The 23,781-nt window shown below is 33.0% G+C and overlaps 1 protein-coding gene across 1 annotated transcript in view; it reads right to left on the bottom strand.

The window, feature by feature from the left end:
- Positions 1-11,637: 11,637 nt before the first annotated feature.
- The window catches only part of LOC115888630, a 22,543-nt gene continuing 10,399 nt past the window's right edge, over positions 11,638-23,781 (bottom strand). The window contains exons 2-6 of the mRNA XM_030908399.1: positions 22,751-22,896; positions 17,533-17,640; positions 14,931-15,142; positions 12,107-12,197; positions 11,638-11,889 (exon numbers count right to left, since the gene is read on the bottom strand). Coding sequence (XP_030764259.1) covers positions 11,691-11,889; positions 12,107-12,197; positions 14,931-15,142; positions 17,533-17,640; positions 22,751-22,896 — 756 coding nt within the window. The 3' untranslated portion in view covers positions 11,638-11,690. The remainder of the gene's footprint in view (positions 11,890-12,106; positions 12,198-14,930; positions 15,143-17,532; positions 17,641-22,750; positions 22,897-23,781) is intronic.

Below are 23,781 nucleotides of genomic sequence, written 5' to 3'. Positions count from 1 at the left end.
GAGACCAGAAAACAACCCAATCGTTGTATACGATAAATAGTTAATATTGATATAGATCTTTAAAGTAGTATTATCCCTTTTGTTTTAAGTTTTACTATGTAAATATTGTGTAATTAAGGACTTTCTACCCACCGGAACGGCGACGAAAAAACGCCGTAACAATATTTCTGCAAGTGAATGTATTGTTACTGCACCGTTACTGGCATACTTACTCTATACTTACACACGAAAATAGCAAACCCAAAGGCAGACTCGCCGAGCCACTGAATAATAAGAAAAAAACTAACGAATATAAAAATACCTATAATATGGTGCAGGGGGACCACCAGGCTACTTATTTCATTCAATGCTCGCTGCTAAGGTTAAGTAATACGACCTCTACATAAAAAAGCCATTTTATTACAGTGGAACAGGCAGATTGCATTAGTGAAAACATGAGTTGTTTTTAGGGGAAAGAACATAGATGGGAATCATAGAATGCCTATAGATAAATTTGACTAAGAGATATAGGTAGACCCCATAATCATAGGTAATTAGCGAAAAAACTTTGTCTTCTGAGTGGAATAAGTGTAATTAATTTGCGATAATCTGATCTCCGTAACCCAGCTAAGACATAACTCTAAGACCAGCCAGTCCTGCAAACTCTGAATTCTATTTTTTAAAAGTAATAGTATTCCAAATAACTATATCTTGATATCACTTTTGGCTAGGAAGAAGTTCGACAAACAACTTGTTAAGATAAAAATGACAGACAAAAGTGTCACTGGAATATTTTTTTTTAAATATACTAAGTACAGACTATACCGGGTGCGTCTCAAAAAGTGGCACACCCCATATAAGGCTTTATTTTTGCAGAGTTAAGAAACAGCGAAACATTTGTTGTGTCAGTATTGAACTAAATTAGGATTCGCATGACGTATCATGTTTATGTCACCTTCCTGTACTTACCGGAAGAAGATGAGCATAAGCACTGTTTGATTATTAAATGACACCACCTCTTTATTGTTACATTATCGGACAGAAATGTATACTTTTGATAGAATGCCGTATCATATATCGCATATTGTTTATTTGAAATTAAATGCAGGTTTCATAACGAAAAATTGTGACATCGGGAATACCAGGCTTTGGTACCATATTAGCTAAAGAATACTTTTCCAATATGCTCATGACGGCCACCTTGTATCCATTTGAACAAAAGATGAATATGACTAAAATACGATCGTTGGCATCTTTTAGTCGGCCAGGACAAGACACGAAAAACATTAGACGATCAAATTTATTTTTCCAAGGCTCCTTAATTAAAGATAAGTGTTTTTAACTCTAGATTGTAATTTAAAATACGATTTTTTTAAGCGAAAATGTCAAAAGTTGACGTATGATATGGTGTCATTTTCTATCGAATAAAGTAAAAAATACCGAGGTTGCCATTGAAAAATAAAAAGTTATAGTAATTTCCGGTGAAGCAAGAAGTGACCAAAAACAATTGAATACGTCAATCAATCCTAATTTATGTCTATACTAACATACCAAATACCAAATCTTGTTTTTTTTATGTGAAAAAATAAAAAAGTTATAAAGGAAGCCACTTTTGAGACACACCCGGTACCAAATATTTGATTATCACCGGTACCAAAAATTACAGGCAAGTAGATGCATATGAAAGCATCACAATTAATAAATGTAAAGATAGTATGAACAGAGACAACGGTCCAAGTCCTTCAAGTTCTTTGTTCCTACTACTCTAGTAGCGGAAATCTAACTGTTACGCTCAGTGGGCTCTCACTCGGTTGGCTAGATTTTGCCACGCCCACTCGGTGCCCACTGAGCTTTAGTTTATAATCATCTGCTGATGATGCTAACATGGTTAGCAAACCGAGTCCAGTGTAAAAGTAAAAGTGTTTTAGTGTATTGTGGTGATTTAGTGTTTTTATTTTGCTAACCAAATATTGTTTAAGTATCTTCGAAGAGTTTGAGGCATTATAAAAAATCGATAGTTTTTTTTTTCAAAAACATTAACGCGTAGTATTTTAAAATAAAGCCTTATGTTTTTTTTTAAATAAAATTTTCCATGTGCCAGAATTTAGATTTTCTAACCTAAATACTAATTTTATTTTATAAAAGCTTTCTTTTGAAACATCACCCTAGTTAATCTTTATACCATGCAATCGAGAAAAAAAAACGGCGTAAAAGACGGCTGAGGAATAAGAATCCACGATGATTTTGACGAGGTCAAGCCCTAGGCTTCATTACTAGGCCCGTGCTATTATTTATTTTTTGTCATTTATTTTTATATTGAAGAAAATATCTACAATATTAGCACAGAGTCCACTTGAAAACAGTTAGAAATAGTAATATTTCGAAAAATTGTAAGTAAAAAACATATTTTCCACACCAACGTTATTGTAGATCACCTTCAAGAAAAAAATATTTTTTATAAATCCCTATCAATATTTTTATGCAATCAGTACATATTTACTTGAAATTAAAACATGAAAAATACTGCCATACCTTACATATCCATATATCCCAATCAAGCCATTCTATTTAGATGATATTTGTAAATAGATCCACAAAAATCTGGATAATTTAAACACTGGAACAATAACAATGTACGTGGAATCTGTCGAAAAAGTCACAATCTTTGAACTGGAAGCATGGTAACCCGCCAACTCAACACGCTATACGAAGTCTGATGAGATCCATGTGTTCAGGGGGGTCACACAATCACGGATCAGAGGTCACGATAGTAGATAGATTGAGAACAATTTGTATTGAATAATATAAACCAATGAATAAAAAATATTTTTTAATAAAACTCAAAAATTACACGTTTTTTTTTAATTTATCAGATTTTAATTTAATTTATCAGATTTTTTTATTAATTTTTCAATTTTAGAATTAATTTTTGTATATTTTTTTATTAAATATGCCATTTTTAGGAGTTAACTTCCGTTTTTTCCTGTTGAGGTAAGTAAAATACCGCAAAAATGTGTTTTTTTTTCTCAGTAGTTTTATACAGGTACGGTCGAAAAGTTATTGCTCTTCCGACAACTTAAAAAATATGTAGGTGGCGTCCCTTATAAGTTAGAGTCCTATTGACATCGAAATCAAATTTCTCAAATCAAAAAACTCCAAAACATCAATTTTCATGCAAAAATCTACATTTGTTCAGAATTTATTTGGAACTTCTACACCCTGTATCTTCAAAAGGAAGCATTTCAGAATACATATACCTAGTATTAAGCAGTACGAATATAGTTTAATTTTTTTTACCTAAATATTTTATAAATTACTAGCGTGTACCCGCGACTTCGTTCGCGTCGAATTAATAAAATAAATTATGCGTTTCCAAGCGTTTTACCGAAAGACTAGCCGTTTTTTAAATAACAAATATTGTAATTATTATTGCGTTTTCACCCTCTTGGAATTTGAGATTCGAGAAACCCCTCCTTATCGAACCTCTGCACCCCACAGTCAATCCGTTTGCCAAAAATCAGCTTTAAATACAGTTTAAGCAGAATCGTGATTACTCAATGGTCATATTTTATGAAACACCCTGTATAAATTTTTAAAAAATCTTAAAATATGTAAAACAACAAAATAAAATATACGTGTACAAGCGTTTTTTCGGAAACTTGACCGTTTTTTAAATAAAAAATATTGTAATATTTGAAGGGTGCTTTCACCCCCTTGGAACTGGAATTTCGAAAAATCTCTTCTTATCGAACCTCTACACCCTAGAATCAACCTGTATGCCAAAATTGAGCTTCTTACGTTGAGTGGTTTGAGCAGGATCGTGATTAATCAGTATGTCAGTCACTTAAGGATTTTATATATTGGTATAGAAGATAAATAAATCTTTTATAGAGGATTTCTTAGACAAAAATAATCTCTCCGCCGCTGGTCTGCGTGGATATCGTTTAAGGCACCGTTCACACACGATTAAATCTATTTAAATCCTCATTTTTATGATTCATTTACCGTCTATTAGGTACAATGAACACCACACACTGAACACTTCCTTATTAAACCTGAATAGATATTCCGAACTGTTATGCAGGTCTATTATGCCTCTATAAGCGTTCCCTGTAGAGCTGAGAACTGTCATTAAATAGTTAAAAAAAGAAATAAGCCAAAATAAGTGGTGTGAAAAGGACTTTATTAGAATTATATTTGTGTTTTTTTCTATCTTTTTAATCTAATTAAAAATATATTTCTACAAGTTAGGCATTAATAACATCTTAAAATTCATTTACAATATGTTATTTCCAGATAGTTTATCACAATGTTTATGATTTAATTAATTAATTAATAATACAGGGTGAAAGATTCTGTGTAAAATTCTTACTTAAAAGATAATGTTTATAATGAAAGTACTTTTTTATTTATAAACATTTATTTAATTCTGTTTTTAGTATTTGTTCTTATAGCGGCAACATAGATACATTATCGGTGAAAATTTCAACTGTCTAACGATACCGGTTCATAAGATAGACCTTTTGTGACAGACGGACGGACGGACGGACGGACAGCGAAGTCAAGGCGGCTACAGACGTTCATGCATACTTGACAAGTGTACTTGTGCAAACGTACTTGTACAAGTTTGCATTGACTCAACACAATACAATCGCAGTTGAATAGTTTTAGTATGGTTTTAGTAGGTAAAAATGGACGAAGGAGACGCGCTAGCTCTTGCGATGTTCGTTATTCTGCTTAAACAAAAAGAAAAAAAGTAAACCCGTCGATTTTGATGCAAAAGATGCTGTTTTTTAAAAAGGAATATTTATTCGAATACTAATATTTTAAACGAATTGAAGTTTTACCCTGCTAAATATTTGTTCTTAAACTGTTTATTTTTTTACAATCAAATCGCGGTTTGCAGTTTTATCAATTTCTTGCAAATTTTTAATTAAACTTTTACATGCAGCCTTTCTTTTGTTTTTATTATGATAATCCTTTGATTTTACTTGCCATAAACAAAGTGATTTTCTATAAATACTAATGAACTCCACCAATACCTCACGCATACTTTTTTCATGCTCACTAGCTATTTTTATCTATCTTCTGGTAAGAAACAAATAAGAACCAAGCAATAAACCTACTAGAATCAACTTCAGGCTTGCGCAAGTTGCATGTAAGGAATTAAGGACGCGCGTTGTGTTATATTAGCATGATCAGCAGATGATTACATCTAATTTGATTTGTTTTTATTATTTCAGGTCTCAAACGGAAACAAACTGGGAATCTTGCCTACACCAAAATTATATAGCCGTTTCCAATTCACTTCAAAGGGAGGGAAAGTATGTAAAACTGCCTGCTATTTGCAGAAAACCGCCAAAGATTAAATAATTATAACTGTAACAACTTAATATATACTATTTCTAGTCTTTTTAATATATTTTTTAATGAATATCCGACATATAAGAACACTTTGTATGCTTTTAATTAAGTTGATTTATCGTTTATAATATGTTCGACCTAATTAAAAGCACACAAAATGTTCTTACATGTATGTCTAAATTTATTTTAAATTAACTAAAACAACCCCCCTTCCCCGCACCCCTCTCATCCATTAGTATTTCTTCCTCCCACTACCAGAGGCGCCCTTGTATAATAAAATTGAAATGTATTATAAGTTGCCTATCTATTTTCAAGCAAATATTGGAAGTTCATGAAGTCCAGTGAAATTCTCATTTATTTTTTTTTATATTTCTCAAATTTTCATTTAATTTCTAAAATTTGTAATAATATTTTGTATTCACATCCAAAAGTAATGGAGGTAGACCGTAAAGGTAAATAAATTTCATAGAACTAAATAGAATGACTTTTTAGGACCATTTAATCTTATCATGCAGCCATTGTTTCTTAAAGTCAGGAACATTTAAAGAAAACATGAAAAACAAGACAACAAGTAATCGTGAATGTTTTGTAAGCTATAAAAATATAAATATCGATTAGATTTGTTTATTTATTATTGATCGGTTTTAATATTAGACCTGTAAATCTTCACTTGAGCGGTCTAACGAGTTTAACAGTTTATTAATAAAGTACTTTTCAATATTAAACTCCATTGAAAAGAAGAAGCAAACGTAAAAGCAGAGAATAGGTACATTAAAAGAGCATAAAAAATAAATTTTATAATAGGTATTGAAATTTAGAAAACGTCAACATTAATTGACATTTCCAATATTTTACCAAACCGTTCCGTATCAAACCGACGCGGACGTTTTCAGGAACCGCTTTTTCAGTGATGCCACTTCTACCGATTTTTCGGTAGATCTACCGATTTGGCAGTCCATCTACCGATCTACCGAAAAGACTACATTTTCTACCGATTTTCATTCTTCGGAATATTTTAGTGTCACAGATATTAAAAAAGAATTTTATAGTACAATTTGTACAAAATTTCTAATGAGTTATATTTTCTTGACTCACAAATACGACCAATGAAATATAAACAACCGTAGGGAAATTACCGTACACCTATTATTATCAGAGAAATTTTCATTGTTTTGTTGAGGGTAACCTCTTTACTTTTTACACTTATTTTTGTATAGATGTTCCTAATCCTAATTATTCCATTACGGGAGGAAATCCCGATCTTTCAAACCTATAAAGAAGACTAAGTAGAGGTTGTGCTTTTTTAAGGATAAAAGGATGAAAAAGTCTCAAATTTCCAAAAAATAGTATTAGTAGTAAACTATCTATGTATCTAGTGAATTCCACTGTTGCTAAACGATTATTAACTTTGAATTATTAAGTACCTAGGTTAAAATTAAAATTCCTAAAAGTATCCAAAAATATGTTGGAATAATTTTAGGCAATATACCTATATTTGGAGGGGCTTTGCAAGACGGACTATAGGAAAAAATTCTGATTTTTTGGAACTAAAACGATATTGTGTTGTTTGTATTTTTCAAGTATCTTTTTTATACCCCAAAAATGACTTACTTTTAGCACATCTTAATAGAAATACGTGTTAAATATCCCATCTACCGATTTCTACCGAATTTTGACCAAGTTATCTACCGAAAATAAAATTTTGGTAGTGGCAACACTGCGCTCTTTACCGTAGTTTATCGGTCTGGTTCGCATGGTTTTGCAACGGAATACAGCATTATCGAATCCACTAATTTTGGGGTGCTCAATGAAGATTTATTAATAATAATTAACTTTAACAGACACTTACCTGAGGACTTTTTAACCTGAGATTTCTGGAGCGTCGTTTCTGGCTTCGGATCGAATAAAAATGAACTTTACGCCTTGTGTCGCGATCGCACACTCACACTAAGACACACTAATCAACGTCAATTGGCTTTATATGGGTGAGCCCACATCCCCGAGCCAATTTAGCTTAAATTAAGAGATTGTTTCCTTTTGTACACGTTATTATCCTATTGCTCTCCTCAGCACGGTGTAGTGTATATAAATATACAGGTCCCAGTCTCATGTATACATGTATACAAAGTTTGAATTCCTAACTCTTAATAATCTTGCAATGAAAATTTAAGAAAAAACTTGATTAATTAAGTTGTCTATTATCAGCTGTGTATGTTGTGTACTGCCTGGTGCTACAGTAGCTGTACTGAATGATGCATTGTTTGAAAATGACGAATTCGTACATTATGTTCACGTATATGTATATACAAGTGGAATTGGAGGATTTTTTAAATTATTTCGTTGACGAGACAAACAGTGGCGGCGTAATATGCTTCAAATAATCGTGAAAATTATAAAAATTAAATTAAAAAGTTAATTGTAGCGTCTTTTCCAGTGGTGGCGTTAGTTTTGAGAAAAAATAAAAATAGGAAGAAAAATAAATGTAAAAATACTTGAATAAATGAATAAATGAATAAATGCCTTTATTGTCAAAACATTTTAATTTTGTAGACAAAGGTAAACTAAACAAACAAAGTAAACAAACAAAAGATAATACAAAACATTATACAAATAATGTTGTCAGTCTTATTATTTAAAATAAACATTTATAAATGTTTACAATGTCAAAGAATAAAAAAATAAAAATAATATTCAAAAATATTTAGTTCGTTTATAGTCAATATCAATGATCTCTAAACAAATTTATTTCGGTGTCATTGGTAAATATAGCAATAGCGAACATTAGACCAGTGCTTACAAGATCAAATTCGATTATAAAAATATAATTCATTTTCGGCGTATAAAGCCTTGTCTAGTAAACAAGAGTTCAATGCTTTGCGAAATGAAGAAAATGAAGTTATGGATTTGATTTCAAATGGCAGGTGATTGTGCATTTTTTTCGAGTTGTATAATATTGAACTTTTAACTGACTCTGAGCGTGGGGTAGGTAGATAAAGATCTTGCTCCGCGTTCCTGAGTGGATAAGTGTGAGATGGCCATTCTTGAGAAGCTGATACATGTTTACGTATTAGGCAAACGGATTCAGATATAAATAAGGAAGGAAGAGTCAATATTTTTAATTCTCTAAAAAAGCCCCGGTAATGAGTTCTGCTGTTTAGTCCCAGTGAATATCGAACAGCTCTCTTCTGGAGCTTGAAAATGCGGTCAAATTGAGCCGCACAACACGTACCCCAGAATGGAAGGGCATACCTGAGGTGCGACTCAAAAAGTGCATAATAAACAGTTCTAGCCACTGACAAGTTAAGCTCCTTATAAACAGACCTTAATGCAAAACAGGCAGAGCTCAATTTTTTCGACAAAGCTTCGATATGTATGTCCCATTTCAGAGAATTGTCCACAACAAGCCCTAAGAATTTTATGGATTTTTACGACGTCAATGGTTGTGATATATATATATATATATATATATATATATATATATATATATATATATATATATATATATATATATATATATATATATATATATATATATATATATATATATATATATATATATATATATATATATATATATATATATATATATATATATATATATATATATATATATTGTCATCTTATTGTTTAAAATAAAAATTTATAAATGTTTCCAATGTCAAAGAATAAAAAAATAAAAATAATATTCAAAAATATTTAGTTCGTTTATAGTAAATATCAATGATCTCTAAACAAATTTATTTCGGTGTCATTGGTAAATATAGCAATAGCAAACATTACCAGTGCTTACAAGATCAAATTCGATTATAAAAATATAATTTATTTTCGGCGTATAAAGCCTTGTCTAGTAAACAAGAGTTCAATGCTTTGCGAAATGAAGAGAATGATGTTATGGATTTGATTTCAAATGGCAGGTGATTGTGCATTTTTTTCGAGTTGTATAATATTGAACTTTTAACTATAACTCTGAGCGTGGGGTAGGTAATTAAAGATCTTGCTCCGCGTTCCTGAGTGGATAAGTGTGGGATGGCCTTTCTTGAGAAGCTGATACATGCTTACGTATTAGGCAAACAGACTCAAATATAAATAAGGAAGAGTTAATATTTTTAATTTTTTAAAAAAGTCCTGACAATGAGTTCTGCTGTTTAGTCCCAGTGAATATCGAACAGCTCTCAACTTAAATTAGTTTGTAAACTTCGGTAGCTTCAGTAGAATAATTCATATTTTTTAACAATAAATAAAGTAACTCGTACTGTATATGAAACTGCAGTTCATACCCAATAAACTTTTACTCACGTGATTAAGCTCGATCGGCACAATTCAAAATATTCTAATAAAGTTGCGATGAGTTTTTTACGGCTATTAAGCAATCTTGTACAGTGTGTCCCATTTTAGTTGAAATCATAGGGTATCTCCGTTATTAGTGAAGATAGAAGGGTGTGTTTTGCACAAACCTGTCCCACTTTTTCGTCAAACGGAAGATGCCGTAAACAAAATTTTCATAGCCCTCTTCATTTCTGAGCTACAGGGTCTTTTAGAAAATTTTACAATTTGGGACACCCCCTGTATCTCTGTTATTGTTAAAGATATCGAGAAGGTGAAAGCTGATTCTTGTAGAACTTTTTACGTAGAATACAGTGGCGTAGTTTGTTTTTATACGGAAAAAATATTTTTGAAAATATGAACTAAAGTTATGTTTTGTTTAAACGGAACACCCTGTATATTTATAAATCATATGATCCGCGTTGCTATGAGCTTCTCAAAAATATATATCACTCTATATTTATTTTCACTATTTACTGCAATATTTAAATATCTCATTTTCCTATTAGTAGGCCGTGATAAATAACAAAAAATCAAAATGGTATTTACTAAAATAGTCATACACATTAAAATTTTATTTGGAATTGATATATTTTACTTTTGAACTGTTACCACTGAATCTCTGAATATATTTTTCTTTTTTTTATAACGGGATGGGTTTGCAAATATCTAAATCTTGAATTATTAAAGCATTTTTCAGGTGTTCGACATTGTTGTAGTGCCCACGATATATTTCGTATTTCAAAAATCCCCAAAATCAGAAATCGAGAACGGCGAAATCCGGGAATCGAGGAGGCTATCAATATGCGTTCATTGGTTCCAATTCATTGATTTGAAAAATAATAATTTAACAGTATTCTAATATTTCCATAGATATGAGGGGGAATGTTTCCCATCTTGCTGAAAGTATATTTCACGTAAATTAGCTAAAGGAATATCTAAAATTTCCGATACGATAGATTATTCTTACGTATACACGTATTCCAAGATTTACAAATAGCGGTAGAGAGTTAAGTTTCCCTAATATATAAAGGATTTTTATTAGCGGCTCCCAAAATAAAACAAGAGACAGATAGCAGTATACTTTTAATAATTCTTTAGTTTCTTTTATTATCAATCATGGCCTACTAATAAATATGATCTTTTAATAAAAACTTTTAAATATTGCAGTAAATAGTGAAAATAAATATAGAGTGATATATATTTTTGAGAAGCTTATGGCAAGACAGATCATACGATTAATAAATATACAGGGTGTTCCATTTAGAAAAACATAATTTTAGTTCATATTTTCAAAAATATTTTTTTGGTAGAAAAACAGACTACGGCACTGTATTTGACGTAAAAAGTTCTACAATAAACAGTTTTCACCTTCTCGATAGCTTTAACAATAACAGAGATACAGGAGGTGTCCCAAATTGCAAAATTTTCAAATAGACCCTGTAGCTCGGAAACGAAGAGGGCTATGAACATTTTGTTTACGGCATCTTCCGTTTGACAAAAAAGTGAGACAGGTTTGTGCAAACCGCACCCTTCTATCTTCACTAATAACGGAGATACCGTATGATTTTAACCAAAATGGGACACCCTGTACACTGCGCACTAAAACAGGTTCTAAAAAAATCATTGTTCGACTGCAAGGTCTGCCAGTAAACATTTCCAAGCTTAAAGTATCACAATAACACTATTTATTTAAACCAAAAACTCGTAATATAAAACTAAAACACAAAACGAATCACAATGTCAGGAAATAAATAAATAAATGCGGAAACTTGACATTTTTTACAGCAGAGCTACCACCTGAATCCCCAGCGCGAAATTTAAATTCCGATTACTCAGCACGGCGCCGAATATGTTCACGGTTGGCAAGAATGAATTTAAAAATCGCGCCCTCGATTATGTAACTAAAAGTTTAATTGGTATCAAATATAGATTTCTAGATATGACGATAAAAAAAACATTCCATTTTGACAAAATAAAGTTATGTTTATTAGAGTTTTATTATTTACAGTTCCTATAATGTTTTAATCCCTTGAATGAGCAGATAATGTGGATCTGGCAAACTTCAAAGAGTTCGAACTTTTCGATTCTTTGCAGCATTTGGGTATAGCTGAGATATCGTGGTCGAAATGCGACGTCTCTGTTAAACTCCCTTCCAGCAGAGAATTGAGGGTACTTTGCAGCTCCTCAGCTTTCTTGCTAGCCATCATTCTACTGCTGCTTCTACAAAAGTAATTAAAAAATGATATAATACAAAATACAATTTGAAACCCAATAAACAGAAGAGATTGGTGACGTCATTACAGCATTTCGTTCTCATCCCAATGTTTATTACCTACTGATTTTACGCGAGAAAAGATTACAATAAAAGAGTTTACGTCATGTTTTTATATCTTGGATACCTTTGTTTTAAGTACAGTTTATTTTATGATATACTGACCTACTCATGTCAGATTTCTTGGAATACAGCGTATCAAGGACTGGCGGCTGTCTGTTCATTGAGGTATTCCCAATGTTTCTTGTATAATTGTCTATAATAATAGTAAACAGTAAGTATACAAAGTATAAATATAATATTATTATGTACAAACAATTATTTTGACAATAAATTATTCTTTTAAAAATCAATCAATCTTACACATACAGTCTCAGGGCTTTAACAAAAGCCAGTATCTAAGACGGCTCCAGAGAGGCCAGCTCTCCATTCTCGACATCAGATATACCAAAGTTCATGGCACGAATGGTCGTCGTCTCGGCGCACTCAGTGATAAGGTGTTCTGGTGTTTCCCCATTTTCCCCACAGAATCTGCATTCGCTGTTGTTTCTCAGCTTCAGCCTACTGAGGTGTTCGTTGAGGAGACAGTGTCCTGTTAGAAACCCCGTGACAATCCGAAGGTTGTTTTTACTTAAATCAAGGAAAACCTTTGATTTTTCTCGGTCATAAGTTCTGAGGAACTTTTTCGAGTGTCCTAGACCGTTTGAGGACACCCATTCCAAGTTACGGATGGAGTCTTCCAGATTCTTCAGTTCCGCTTTCAGTTGGTTCCCGTTTGGAAAACCGAACGGTTCTGGTTCAGTTAGTGGAGTGTTCGCTCCTTTCCTAGCTAGATCATTTGCTTTTTCGTTGCCTTCTATCCCTTGGTGAGCAGGCACCCAGAGTTGGAGGACTTTATTTTCTTTGCCTAATTTGTTGAGCTTTTCTAGGCATTCTTTGACCAACTTCGAATTGATGGTTACTGAGTTGATCGCGTTAAGTGCTGCTTGACTATCGGATAGGATGGCAATTTCCTGTTTTCGATAGTTCCTATCTAAGATAAATTGTACGCATCTTTCGAAAGCGTAAATTTCTGCCTGAAGGATACCAGGGTAGGTGCCCATTATTGGTTCGGAGTATTTAGTTTTCGGCCCAGATACTCCTATTCCTGTCCCTGCTTTGGTTTTGGAAGCATCAGTATACCACGTGATGGTATGATCTTTTATATGCTGAGTAAGCGTTTCTTTCTTCCAATCCTTTTCATTATCTTATTCTATGAAATTAATAGTAAAGTCTGTCCAATAATGTGTGTCCAAAAAATGATAGACACAACTGACACTGTCAGGAATTCTCTCGTTTGGCGGACAATACAGGGTGAAAAAAGTAGTATACTAAACTTGAGCGATGAAAAATCAAACGATCTAGGTAGAAAAGAGAGAAAAATCAAAAAATTTCTTTGATCTAAGTGAAAAAGAATCTTTGGATTGTCACGGGGTTTCTAACAGGACACTGTCTCCCCAATAAACACCTCAAAAGACCTCCCTAATAAACACCTGATCACTGAGCGACCCATTCCTAACAAATACAGGAGTTAGGCAGGGATCTGTCTTAGCGCCTCTCCTATTCAACATATTTATGGTAGCGCTGTCCATTATAGTGGACAGCAAACTGCAGGAGAGAGGATTGGGCATTGGATACAGATACGACAGCGGTCTGTTCAACATAAAAAGACTCGTACAAAACTCGGGCAAAAACACGTACAAAATTCATCACAGAACTTCAATACGCTGATGACTGCGCTCTAGTTGCAAACACAGTACAACAATTACAAGAGATGTTGAACACATATACCTGGGCATACGAGGCTTTGGGTCTTAAGCTAAACATCGACAAAACTAAAATCATGTGCACTCCCCCGGAAGATTACAACAATGCTATAAAAATCGGAGAAGTACTATTGGAATATGTGGCGGAATTCAATTACTTCGGCAGGTTGATTTCGGAAAAGGCCAATATTGACTCTGATATTCAACACAGGATTAGCAGCGCCTCAAGAGCATTCTGGAAATTAAAAGACAGGGTTTTTTAAAATCATGACTTGTGTACAAAAACAAAACTTGCAGTGTACCGAGCAATTATAATCCCCATCATGTTATATGGGAGTGAAACCTGGGTGCCGTACCGCCGACATATGAACGCATTAAACAAGTTACAACAGAGACACCTTAGACAACTTTTAAGAATCCGGTGGTTCCATCATGTCTCAAACGTATCGGTCCTTGAAAAAGCTAACTGCGAGACTATTGAAGTCATGGTTACAAAATCCCAATTAAGATAGGCTGATCACGTATGTAGAATGCAAGAAAACCGCATACCAAAATCTCTGCTTTACGGTAAGCTTGTAGACGGTAAAAGGAGGCCGGGTGGACAATTCAAAAGGTACAAGGACATTTTCCACGAAAATTTAAAGGGAATTAACATGCAGAATGAGTGGGAAAAAGCAGCTCGTAATAGAACTCAATGGAGAAGGGTTGTAAACTCAGTAAACAGCGGCAACCAAAAAGTAAAGAGGCAACAAAGCAATGAGATTTTTGAATGTCCGGAGTGCGGTAGGCAGTTACATTACGTATCGGGCTTTTCAGTCACAGAAAAGCTCATGAAAGAAAACGCCTCGCGTGACCATCTTCTGATGTGTGTCGAATACTCGTCAGCGAGTAATGGCTGTATGTATGTCTTAGAAGATTGAAGCTAAGAGACAACGGCAAATGCAGATTATTCTGTGGGGAAAATGGGGAAACACCAGTACACCTCATCACTGTGTGCGCTTAGACGACAACCATTCCAACCATAAACTTTGGTACGACTGATATCGGATATGAAGAACTAACCTCTGCAAAACCGTCTCAGATACTGGCTTTTCTCAAAGCCTCGAGACTGTATGATGAGTTATAACTCAAAAAAGAAGGACACAATAGATCTATAAGGTTACATTCTGCAATCTACACTCTACCTTGGTCTACGCGGGTACTATTTCTCCACTTCGAGCAAGTACTGTTGTCATTTGAGCAACTTCCATCAATACTATCCTTGGAATCCCTGGACGTGTAATGCTCCAAAGTGGTGGTGGCAAGTTTGACTGCCGTGTTCAACTTGTGTCTGGCATTGTCGAACTGAATCAACAGATCTTGCAAGTAGGGAATGTTTGTATCACTTTTTGACGTTCTAAAAACAATTAACAATGATTTAGAACAAGATTGTAAATAACATGTTTTTTTTTAAATACCTTGTTAAAAAGAACAAAAAAATCAATATAATAAAGTTTATATGTTTACAGAAAACCCACAAATACCCAGATAGATACTTAAATTTCACATCTAATCACAGTATAAGTGTAAAAAAAGGTGTTATAAAAAGTTTATACGATAGTACACATTTCACTAAACAGAGATATAAACCACAAAAAAATACATTAATAAAAAACGACTATCCACCAAATTTTATTGACAAAACATTAAACGAAATACAAACCCAACATCATAGACACAATGATAGCAATACACAATATATACAACTTACAATTCCATACATACGAGGCGTTTCGGAAATAATAAGAAGGATAAAAAGACAATATCGAAATGGAGACTCGAGATCAATACTAACAAAACAGAATATATGTGTATCGGAGGAGAACAACAAGATCTAATACTAGAAGAAGGGAAGAAAATTAAGTGCTGCACAAAATACAAATATTTGGGTATGCAAATCACAAATGATGGACTGGATGACAGCAATTAAAAAAGCACAAACTCATGCTTGGAAGGAATGCTATCACGGTATTGAATGGGATACTGTGGGACAGAAGCATAAACAACAGAAACAAAACTTAATATACAATAACATCATAAAGAGTATAACCACGTACAGCTGTAAAGTTCTTGGTCAATTAAGGAAAACAACAAACGAATGCTGGAAGCTACATAGATGGATTTTTGGAGATTAGCAGGCAAATCATGACTCGAGCGAATAACTATGAACGCATTAAGAGAGATTATTGGAAGTTAAACATTACGATAGTGGACGACATAAAGAACAGTCAACTCATATGGTACGGGGATGTCCAACGAATGCAGAAATAAGAATCCAAAAACAAATTATAAACTGGAAACCTGCAGAAGGAAGAAAACCGGGTAGACCGAGAAGAAGTTGACAGGAAGGGATTGACACGTTTATGGAGAAAAGATCTCTCGGAGACGGTGCATGGAGAGACAGACAAGCATGGAGAGATGGCATCGGAAGACGTAAAACGTCTTAAACCGATTATATATATATATATACCATATATATACTATATATAATTATATATTATTATATATATATATATATATATATATAGCAGCAGCATAGCAGCATATATATATATATATATATATATATATATATATAAGCATATGTTGTTGGATAAGTTATAGCAGTTGTTGGTATATATATATATATATATATATATATATGGCTTTCATGGGAAAAAAACTTGTTTATCTGCTGAAGTATTATAATATATTATAAAAAAAAAAAAATTTGAAAATAAATTTAAATTAAATTGAATTCTCTAGCCAGAAACAAAAGCGCCACCTAGTAGGCAGAGATTGAAATATTGCTTCACAATAGCAGAATTCTTTTTGACTAACGACAGCTTTGACGTTTCTCACGTGGTTAATTAAAGACAGTCACTGCAAAATGGTGGTTCAGTACGGCCATCCGTATTTCTTCTAGATGTAATTGAATAAAATTAACAGTTATAATTGTCTGCAAGATGGAAAAATACTGAAATACGATTTTAAAAGTGTCGATCCAACCTGCATGGAATGTTAAAGGTTTTTCTGTTTTACGAGGATTGCCTTTACAGTTTTTCTTTTTTCAAACTCACATTGCACACAAGGTACGATTTTTTATTGATATAAATTATAAAAAAAAAAAAAAAAAAAAAAAAAAAAAAAAAATGAAGAAGAAAATAAAGATTTTTCGAAAGCTTGGCAGTAGTAATAAATGAGTTTTCATTAAATTTTGCCCTTACGACTAGGCCGTTACCCCAATTCAAAATTCTGGTTCTATTATATATATATATATATATAGAGTAAAAAAAAAAAAAAAAAAAAAAAAAAAAAAAACAGTATATATATATATATATATATATATATATATATATATATATATATATATATATATATATATATATATATATATATATATATAAAACAATATAACATACGAACATCTTCAAAACACAAAATACACTTAGATCCATTTTATCACACACTAAACCAATGAATACAGAACAACAAACAAAAAATGTAATATACAAAATACCATGTGAATGCGATAAATTTTACATTGGTGAAACATCTAGACCATTATATGTTCGAATTAAAGAACATAAAGATTATTTAAGAAAGGGAGATTTTCACAAATCTAAGATTTGTCAGCATTTATGGGACACAGGGCACACTTCAAATACAAATACACACACACAGTGCACACGCAATTTTTTTATTGTAAAGTATAATTAGATTAAAACGATTTTTTACTTCAGATCAATAATTGGTAATTACCCTTACGTATTGCAATCTTTGTTCCCACATTTTGTAGTACTGTGTTCAAAACTTTGACTTCGTTTGCTGTCGCTCTTCTTCTTCGGAATCGTTTTTGTCGAATTTCTTGAATTCCTGTAAGTAAGAAATTGAACAATTACATAAAATACATTTTTGTGTTAACTTACTGAAATTTTTTGTTTTGAAGTACATTATTTATGTTCAAGTAAAATTGTTCGACTTCGATAAACATCTAGAAATAAAAGTACATTTTAAATTAGAAGTCTCAGTGTTATAAAGTATTTTAGTTAAAAAAAGTTAGTTTTAGTCTAAAGAGGAGAATTTTTTTGGATGGGAAAACACCAGAGCAACTCATCATTGAGTGCGCCGTCCGGGAACGACAACCATTCATCCCATAAACCTTGGTACGACTGATATCGGAGATGGAGAACTAACCTCTATAAAACCGTCTCAGATACTGGCTGTTGTTAAAGCCCTGAGACCGTACGATGAGTTATAACTTGTTATAACTCAAGAAAGAGGGACACAATAAGAAAGTTTTGTCATATAAAAGTACTATACAATCTTTTGTACTTAATAACACCACTATTGACGTCGTGGACTCTGTGAAATTCTTAGGACTTGTTGTAGACAACTCGTTAAAATGGAACTTGCACATCGAAGCTGCTTTATCAAAGAAACTAAGCGCTGCCTGTTTTGTGCTAAGACTGCTCTATGAACTTAACTTATCAACCCCTAGAATAGCCTATTATGCCCCTTTTAAGTCAGTGATTCGATATACTTTTCCATTCTTGGGGGTACTTAGTTAGCGACAAAAATTTGGATCGTATTTCAAACTTCAAAAGAGAAAGCAGTCTGATATTCATTGGGACTGAACAGTAGAACTCACTGTCAGAATTTCTTTAAAAATTTCAAAATGACGACTCTTTCTTCTTTTTTCATTTTTGAATCCGTTTGCTAAATCCGCAAGCACATAATATCTGCTATTCCCGAAAGGCCATCTCATAACTATCCACTTAGGAATGCGGAGCACGATCTTTATCAGTCAACCCCGAGCTCAGAACTAGTTAAAGGCCCAATACTGTACAATGCCAAAAAAATGTACAATCATCTGCCTTTGAATATCAAGTCGCTTTCAATCTTTCCAGCATTTTGCAAAGCTCTGAAATCATACTTACTGAAGAGAGCCTTATATGTGGTAAACGAATTTTTTGTTGATATTTAATCTTGAACCATTCTTAATTTAAAAATTTTGATCATCTCACACACTCGTTAAAGGTCTAGTATTTAATATTTAATATTTTATAACTCTTATATGATTATATCCATTAACAATTTTTCTACCCGTGTGTGGAATTGTCAGTTACCTCCATCGGGTGCGTCCCTATGGGAATTAGGGGAAGCTCACTGGATCTGCAAGCAGACTCAGAGGGTAGTGGAGAAATAAAATATCCACCGTGAAATAAAAACTGACCCGGTCCTCCAGGTTTGGGGGTTGAGGCATTAGACTGGTTCTCTAATACTCGGAAAAACTTACACCTACCAAAAAACCCAAACGTGTCGGAACATTGACAAGACACTAAAAACGACGAAAAACGGCAAAGAAATGGACTATGAAGGCTACATGGAGTGTGTTAGTAATTAGGCTAAAATAGGACATCATCGCTGCTGAAATGCAAAAACAAAACATGTATTTAATAGCACTTACTGAAACCAAGAATAAAGGCCAAGGCACCGAAAATGTTGGAGAATATATTCATCTCTATACTGGAGTGACAAAAAGAAAAAAAAAGAGCAGCCAGAGGAGTATCAGTTTTAATAAAAAAGAGCTGGAAAAACAAGATTAAGAATTGGGAAGCTGTTAATGAAAACATCCTAACAATCAACATCATATTATGGTTAGCAATGTTTATGATCGGAGTAATGCAGTCAGCGATGGCTATGGTAAACAAAGATCGCTGTCATTTTATAGCGACCATATGGGAAATGCTACCATGTCTTCCAAAGCCAACTGGACGCTGCTTTTTTTCGATCATGGCAGTCATGCACCCTCAGAGGACGAAAGACACAGTGTCAAGCAAGACTTCTTCGACAAATTAGATCAGCTCCTAGAAGATTTTGGTAGATATAGGGAAGTTATATTGCTGGGCGACTTCAACGGACGAACGGGAAGAAAAAATAACAGCCAAATAGTAGGACCCTTTGGAGAGGCAACAACCACATAACGGCGAAAAGAATTTACTTTCTGAAACCACGATCTGAAAAAATTCAACAACGGCTTTTTTCAAGCACAAAGACATTCATCGATACACCTGGACACAAAATACCCGAAACCTAAAATCTATAATCGACTATGTGATAAGTAAACAGGAAACACATATTGAAATAAACGACGTAAGAGTCCTAAGAGGGATCACCTGTGGATCGGATCACTTTTTAGTAAGAGCCAAAATAAGAATACATTTAGAAAATGGATAAGCTCCAAGAAAATCATAACACTGGGATACCAATGGAATCAATGGAATACAGTACATTATAATTTTTAACAGCTAAAATGATAGTACTGTGTTGTACCAAAGACACCTGATAGTAAGCTCTTGATCCTGAGTGAATTTGGCCATTTAATGAAATCTACGAGAACATTAAAAGTAATCTAACTGCTGCTACCTAAAGAGGCAATAGGAACAAAAAAATACTCTACCAACAAGAAATGGTGGAACGATGAGATGGAGTCTTATGTCCAAAAAAACAAAAAATATTTGAAATGGCTATCTACTAAAACAGAACGCGATCTTGAAGAATACAAGAATTCAAAAAGGCAACTAAGGACACATATTAACAGAGCTAAGAACAAAGCATGGGATATAAAGTGTGAGCAAATTAATAACTACATAGGTGGAAGAAAATGCTCAGAAATATGGAAATTTATTTCAAATGTTAAGAACCCAGGAAAAAACAAAGCTGATATACACTTAATTAAACCTGAACAATGGTTCGAACATTATAGGGGGCTCCTTCAGGAATCTAGACAAGAGTACTTAATTGATTCACCAAGAAACATCGACGTACAGGGAGAACTAGTTGAAATATCGGAAGAAACAATAAGAATGGCTGCCAAGAACTTAAAATCAGGCAAAGCAAGCGGCCCAGAAGGAATATACTCCGAAATGTTGAAAAATGGTACGCAGAAACTATTTAGAAGCTTGGCATTAATTTTCAATATTTGCTTAAACGGACATCCCGTTCCAGAAGACTGGAAGCTGGCTTATATATCTTCGATCCATAAAAAAGGCAATAAGCTGGACTGCAGTAACTACTGTGGTATATCAGTGACGAGCACAATGAGCAGGTTATATGGTAGAATTTTACGTGATCTCATAGAAGAAGATTATGGAGGAAGAAGAACAGAATAGAACAGGAAGGTCGTGTACAGATAACATGTAACGTGTTCTTTTAAAACAAGTTATAGAAAAAGATCGGCAAGAAACTTAGACACACATATAACATTTGTTGACTTACGGAAAGCGTACGACACTGTCCCAATATCAAGACTATGGAGGGTAATAGAACAATCTACGATCAACCATACTTATATAACAGCTCTTAAGGAACTATATAAGGACGCAAAGTCAAAAATAAAGGTAGGAAAAGAGCTTACAGAAACATTTATAACCGACAAAGGCTTGCGTCAAGGTTGTTCCATCTCCCTACTCTCTATAAAAATATACGCTGGAAGTCGCTTTAAAAAAAATTGGAAAAGAAAGATCCGTGGTATGGGCATAGAGATTGACAATGAATGTTTGTTCACACTTCAATTCGCAGACGATCAAATAATAGTTGCCAATGACAAAGACGATATGCAATATATGCTAAGAAAACTTATTAAAGAATACGGAGAATGGGGCTTGACAGTTAACATAGCCAAACAAAATATCTATGTATAGGCGCACAAGAAGGAAACTTGAACTTGGACAACGGTAACGAAATTAAGCAGTGTCAAGAGTATGAATACCTGGGAATTACATTTGATAACACTGGAACTGACGGCAGAGAAATAGAGAAAAGGATTATCAAAGCGAAAAAATAATCGGATGTCTAAATGGAATCTTATGGAGCAATCAATAACAAAGCGAAGAAAATTCAATATATATGAAACCATGATAAAGAGCAACCTCCTGTATGGAGCAGAAACATGGAGAATAACTGAGAGATACAAGAAGAGGATAGAGGCCGTAGAAATGGATGTCATTCGAAGATCAATGGGAATTTCAAGACAACAACGAATAAGAAATAATTAAAACAACAAATGGGTATAGAAGGTACGATAACACAGGATATAGAGAAAAAGCAGCTGATCTGGTACGGACATGTAGAGCGAATGAAGGGTACTAGATGGCCCAAGAAAAAAATCAATTGGCAACCAAAGGGCAGAAGAAAACAGGGAAGACCAAAACTGAAATGGCAAAAAAGCGTACACCAAGCGATGAGTGAAAGAAACCAGTCAACAGAGGATTGTACGAATAGAACAGGCTGGAAATTGGGTATGGGACAACGTAGAAAAACGTTCTAAACCGACTAATACATATATAGCAGAAAGAAAGAAGTATATATATATGTTGTTGTTGTTGTTGTTATTGTTAGCATATATATATATATATATATATATATATATATAGTATATATATATATATATATATATATATATATATATATATACAATTTTTTCTTATTGTAAAATTTTATTGGTACGCCTTTTGTGTTTTGCAATGTTATACATGTATGTTTTATTTGTAATTTTAATAACGTAAATTTTCTTTTGAATTGTATGATATTTGTATGTTTATAATTGTAATTATATGTATTGTATGATATTTTTTATTATTTGTATATTTTTTTGTGCTTTTGTTTGTTTTGTAAATGCTTTGCCGATGAAGCTATTTTGGCTTTTTGTACAATAATAATAATAAAAAGCGTTGTTTATTATTATATTATTGTTATTGCAAGAACCAATTACAAAACCAAAAAAGCGTTTCTGGGTGAAAGATTGGTTGTTACAACGTGATACATTATCTTATATGAAGTGCGAAAATTAAGAACTGATGCAACAGATGACCTTAAAAACTACCTCAGAATGAATGACACATATTTTAATAAACTTTTAAAGATGGTTAAGCCCTTAATATCAAAAAAATTACAGGTAGTGAAAATAAACATTAATACCTACAAACAAGAAGATTGGTCCTTGTCAGAATATCTATCATCTTCATCGTGTGAAGATCTTCCTTTAGTGAAGCTGTGAGTATCGCTAGTGATCGGGTTGCAACAGCTATTTCTTCTACTGGTATTCAAATTCTTTTTGGGTAAGTTGACCTGCTGAATGTGCCTGTTGGTTTATTACAAACAATCAATCCTACATTAGTGCAAATTTAATGTAACATTATTTATTGAGTTTTAATAAAAATTACCACAATAAATAAATTAAAAAAATCTCTCACAGGGTTGTCTTCACCACATACGACACGGAGGCATTGTAGTTAAACAGACTGGGATTTTACAAATTGTAAGTTTTGGGTCTGTTGAAGGACCATTAGAGCTAAGCAATTTAAAAAATATTTTACAAGATACAGAGTGTCCTAAAAGAAATAAAAAATATCAAAGTTGCATTTTTAAATGGAACACCCTGTATATTATTACATTTTTAGTTTCTACTGTTAAAATAGTTGTAAATTTGGTTAAGGTTTACCAAACTTAACCCTTTACCGTTTTGAAATATTTAGGTTTTGTCAAAATACAGTAATAATTTAATGTTTCATTTCTCTGTTGCTTTTTAAGTTTTAAACCAAATATTGTAATTGAAGCATTTATATATTTACTGAATTTGTGTTGCAATAATAAAAATTACACCTACCTATACAGAGTGTCTAAAAATTCTATTTTTAAATAATTCACTACTTTTAAACTACAACTTGTTTAATCGTGATCCTGGATTGGGACCACCGTCGTCACCAATCTTGTAGTCGCTGACACCAAATGTTGTAGTTCTCAATTTGACTCGTATCACCACTTGTTGGGAATGCTATTCTTTATTTTTTATAATTAAATTCTACTAAGCAGCATACATTTTTATTTTAAACTTTTAATACAAAATATAAATTTAGTAGTATTACGTCTATGAAAAAATTTTATGGAATGTCCCTGTCCCTTCTGCGGACCGTGCTTTTAGCAATACGTAACTGGAACGTAAAGTAATACCAA

This window comes from Sitophilus oryzae, unplaced genomic scaffold (genome assembly GCF_002938485.1).
Source record: "Sitophilus oryzae breed Bouriz unplaced genomic scaffold, Soryzae_2.0 scaffold_803_pilon_pilon, whole genome shotgun sequence".
Classification (NCBI taxonomy): domain Eukaryota; kingdom Metazoa; phylum Arthropoda; class Insecta; order Coleoptera; family Curculionidae; genus Sitophilus; species Sitophilus oryzae.
The sequence above is the reverse complement of the archived record's forward strand: the minus strand, read 5'-3'. Positions and strand labels throughout refer to the sequence as shown.